General features: G+C 44.4%; 1 protein-coding gene across 4 annotated transcripts; it reads left to right on the forward strand.

Moving 5' to 3' along the window:
• Nucleotides 1–754: 754 nt before the first annotated feature.
• Nucleotides 755–3,346, forward strand: LOC103396791 (acyl-coenzyme A thioesterase 1-like). Of its 4 annotated transcripts, none has more exons than XM_008335014.3 (4): nt 755–867; nt 1,653–2,127; nt 2,281–2,483; nt 2,650–3,258. In XM_008335014.3, exons 2-4 carry the CDS (start codon nt 1,659–1,661, stop codon nt 3,256–3,258), a joined length of 1,281 nt encoding a protein of 426 aa, XP_008333236.1. In that variant the 5' UTR covers nt 755–867; nt 1,653–1,658. The 4 variants fall into 4 exon arrangements, with proteins under 4 accessions (XP_008333236.1, XP_008333237.1, XP_024908336.1 ...); XM_008335015.3 differs by having other exon boundaries at nt 834–983; XM_025052568.1 differs by lacking the exon at nt 755–867 and adding an exon at nt 976–999.
• The last annotated feature ends 379 nt before the right edge of the window (nt 3,347–3,725 follow it).

The raw sequence follows: 3,725 nt of genomic DNA on the forward strand, positions 1-3,725 counted from the left end.
GAGACTGTACATAATGTTCAAGTGTGAGTGTAACTTTTGGTGTACGTGTGTGTGTGTGTGTGTAGCGGCTTTTTTGACTTTGTATTTATGTAGAACAATTCTACGTCACGTCAGACATGGCGAGGAACCTCCTCTTCTTCCTTCTGTTTCTTCTTCTACTGCTGGTCTGCGGCCCACAGGTGCCGTCAGGCCTCCGGCTGTTGCTAACCGGTGTTGAACTGCCGCAGTGACTCGGACTTGACTCTGATTGGCTGAGCTGTGCAAGCACACGTTTTTAAAAAACAGCGGCTTGATGACTCAGAATGTATAGTGCCTTGCTTTTGGTGTACAGTTTGTATACAGAACTCCTAGTCTGCATTTTTAAAGACTTTGTGATAAGAGACATAGTGAAATAAATCACAACAATCTCAAACCAAACACTGTGGGTCTTATTATTCAAACTGACTGCATCACATATGATTTATATTCATGTTCACAAACATATTCTTGGTCAATTACGTCTGTTATTTTGTCTCCAGAGTGACAGGATCGATTACAGGAAAACATTTTTTTGACAAATAGTTGGTAAAATCTGATTTTATATATATATATACACATATATATATATATATATATATTAATTATCAATATTCTTTTGCAGATGAATAAAAAATAAAAACAAATTTAAAATCGTTAAAATATTTAAATATGAGTTTTAATATGAAAGAAATAAAACTAAATTATCTTCCTGTTTTGAGACTTTTATTTTGACGCGGTAAATACTTCCGGTTGGCGGTGACGCAGGGGGCGTGGTGATGACGCAGCCTGTGTTTACATGGCCTCAGTTAATGCTGTACAGAGTGGCGGAAGATACTTTACACCGATAAGGTAGGTAAAAAAAGAATAAAGTTTTTATTTTTATTTATTTTCACAGAGACTGACTTCAGCTTTGAGCTCGAGTTCTGTTTTTGTTTTCTCGGAGCAGCAGCGGTCGATGACTGACAGTAGGTCACAGCTAAAGTTCGTCACTTCCACTTATTTCTACTTTTCGTGTCTACTTTACGAGTTCTATATAATATATAATGTATTATATTATTATGAATTATAAATATATAATATAATGACACTTCAAATTCGGTGGTGTAATATACAGTTTATTACCGATGTGTCTGTTTCTACCTGATAGTTTTATGAGTTTTTCACACAGATTTAGTCCAGTTATTTCTTTATATTTTACAACAATGTCACTCAGAAAACTGTCTCTCTGATTAAATCAGTCTTTGACGGACAGTGACGTTATTTGATTAATGCTGAAGGTGAATGTTCACGGTCAGGGCTGCAGCTGTGTTTAGACAAAAATTAGACAAAACACTGATTAATGTTGGCTTGAGGTTGTGTTGTTTTTTTTTACCTTGGCCAGTAGGTGGTGCTAAGAACGCATTTGGAGGCCCCGTGTCCTTTTTCACACATACAGTATCGGTTCGGTTTGATTACTGAATGGCCACAATTATTAAAGACACGTTAGCAGTGTGCTAGCTCGATGTTTGTTAGCGTTGAGCTAGCAGGTAGCCTGCTTAGACTTCTGCTAACTGATATTAATCCATTTAACTGCTCAGTACAACAGCTAAATAGTCAAATATTCCGTTTTTATCTTTTATTTCCTCATTGTCCAGATAAAAATGTCCTCCCAGGTCAGACTCAGGCTGCTGCCCAGCGCCAGGTGTTTGTTTGACGACCTCCTCCAGGTGAAGGTGTCGGGGCTGAGGTCCAGGCAGGTGGTGGCACTGAAGGCCAGCTCCACGGATGACAAGGGGGTGGAGTTCAGATCCAGCGCCACCTACAGGGCCGACGGCCTCGGGGAGCTGGATCTGCACAGAGACCCGTCCCTGAGCGGGAGCTACGTGGGCGTCGAACCCATGGGTCTGCTGTGGTCCATGAAGGCCGACACGCTGCACCAAAGGTTTCAAAAGACAAACTCGCTGAAGCCCAATGTGGTGAGGTTCTCTGTGCATGAAGTGGAGGGGCGGGGGCAGGGAGAGGGCAGGACGCTGGCCGAGTTGGTGGCTGAGAGGCTTATGATGGCTGACGGAGTCCAACGACGGCCCGTGAAAGACGGAAACGTACGAGGAGTCCTGTTCACGCCACCTGGTTGGTTTGTCTGATCAAAACCCATTTGTGTTGGTTTGTTAGAGGTTTTCCAGAAACGCATTTGTGGTTGCAGTACCTCTGTTGGTCAACAGGGGCCATTAACATCCTCTGATTTGGATTCTGTGTGCCTCCTGGTGTACTTCCTGTCACCAGGACCAGGTCCATACCCTGCTGTGTTGGACCTGTACACCTTCGGTGGAGGTCTGTCTGAGAAGAGAGCCGCCCTGCTGGCCGGCCGAGGGTTCGTGGTGATGACCGTAGCTCTGTACGGGATCGATGACATGCCGAAGAACATCAGCGAGATTCACCTGGATTATTTTGAAGAAGCCATCGAGTTTTTAAAAAAACAAGACAAGGTGCGTGAGGCAGTGTTTTAGAAGCAGAAGTTTTAGGCACGTGTTTACGTCACCTCTGTGCAAAAGTTTTAGGCACGTGTTTACGTCACCTACGCTCCAGTAAAGTACTTTACTACTAAATCTGTGCTCTGACTCCGTGGTCCTCAACCCTGACGTTTCTCCACAGGTCGGCAGTAAAAGAGTCGGGTTAACGTCCCTTTCCAAAAGTGGAGACCTGGTGCTCTCTATCGCCTCCTTCCTGCCGAACATTGACGCCACCGTGTGGATCAACGGCTGCTCTGCCAACACGGTGTTCCCCCTCTATTACAAGAAGAAACAGATCCTGTCGGTTCTACCGTTCGATGTCAGCAAAGTGGTCTCCACCGAGTCCGGAGCCTTCATCACCAAGAACGCCATCCCTGACCCGGCAGCTGAGGAGAACCGGGCCTCGCTGATCCCCATCCAACAAGCCTCGGGGCGCTTCCTCTTCGTGGCGTCGGAGGACGACAACAACTGGGACAGCCCGGCCTTCGTGGACGAGATGACGCAGAGACTGAGGCATCATGGGAAGGACAACTTTGAGGTCCTCATTTGCCGTGGGTCGGGGCACTACCTGGAGCCGCCCTACGGGCCGTACTGCGCCTCCAGCTTTCACGGGTTTTTAGGGAAACCAGTTGTGTGGGGGGGCCAGGCCAAGTCCCACGCTGCGGCTGAAGTCCAACTGTGGAAGAAGATCCAGGAGTTCCTCAGAGCTCACCTGAGCTGTGACTCCACCCAGGAGAAGGCCAAGTTATAGGCCGCAGTAGAGTCCAGGCCAAACAGAACAAATTTGTTTTCTGCTCAAATCAGAATGTTTTTCTAATATAAACAACAAGAACGTTTCATTTTGACTCAATCTTCCTTTCTTACTAATCTTTAAAAATAATCCTGGCCTCTCTTGTAGGATTACAGATTATTTTTGGTAATTTATAAACACTGTTTCACGTGATTTCACGCAAAGTTATTGTAAAAGCACTTATTAACTGGTCAAAGACCAGGAGGTCATTTTTTTAACAGATTTTTATTTCTTTACACTGGACACAAACTGAAAAACAAACGAAAATCTAAGGAGGTTGGAGAATTATTTTACCGGATAGTGCAGTCCTTAAAACAACCACCAGATGGTGGTGTTGCTACACATCTTAAAATGAGAGAATCTCTAGTTATTATTTTAAAAAAAGAAAAAAACAATACGTATGATGTGTTCTTTTCTTAGTTGAGTCA

The sequence above is a fragment of the Cynoglossus semilaevis genome, chromosome 20 (genome assembly GCF_000523025.1).
Source record: "Cynoglossus semilaevis isolate Cse_v1.0 chromosome 20, Cse_v1.0, whole genome shotgun sequence".
Classification (NCBI taxonomy): Eukaryota; Metazoa; Chordata; class Actinopteri; order Pleuronectiformes; family Cynoglossidae; genus Cynoglossus; species Cynoglossus semilaevis.

Excerpts from the sequence above, each read along its gene's own strand:
- LOC103396791 (XM_008335014.3), top strand. The coding sequence starts at position 1,659 with ATGTCCTCCCAGGTCAGACTCAGGCTGCTGCCCAGCGCCAGGTGTTTG. Across the intron at positions 2,128-2,280 it reads AGTCCTGTTCACGCCACCTG|GACCAGGTCCATACCCTGCT; the intron begins GTTGGTTTGTCT and ends TCCTGTCACCAG. Across the intron at positions 2,484-2,649 it reads TTTTAAAAAAACAAGACAAG|GTCGGCAGTAAAAGAGTCGG; the intron begins GTGCGTGAGGCA and ends GTTTCTCCACAG.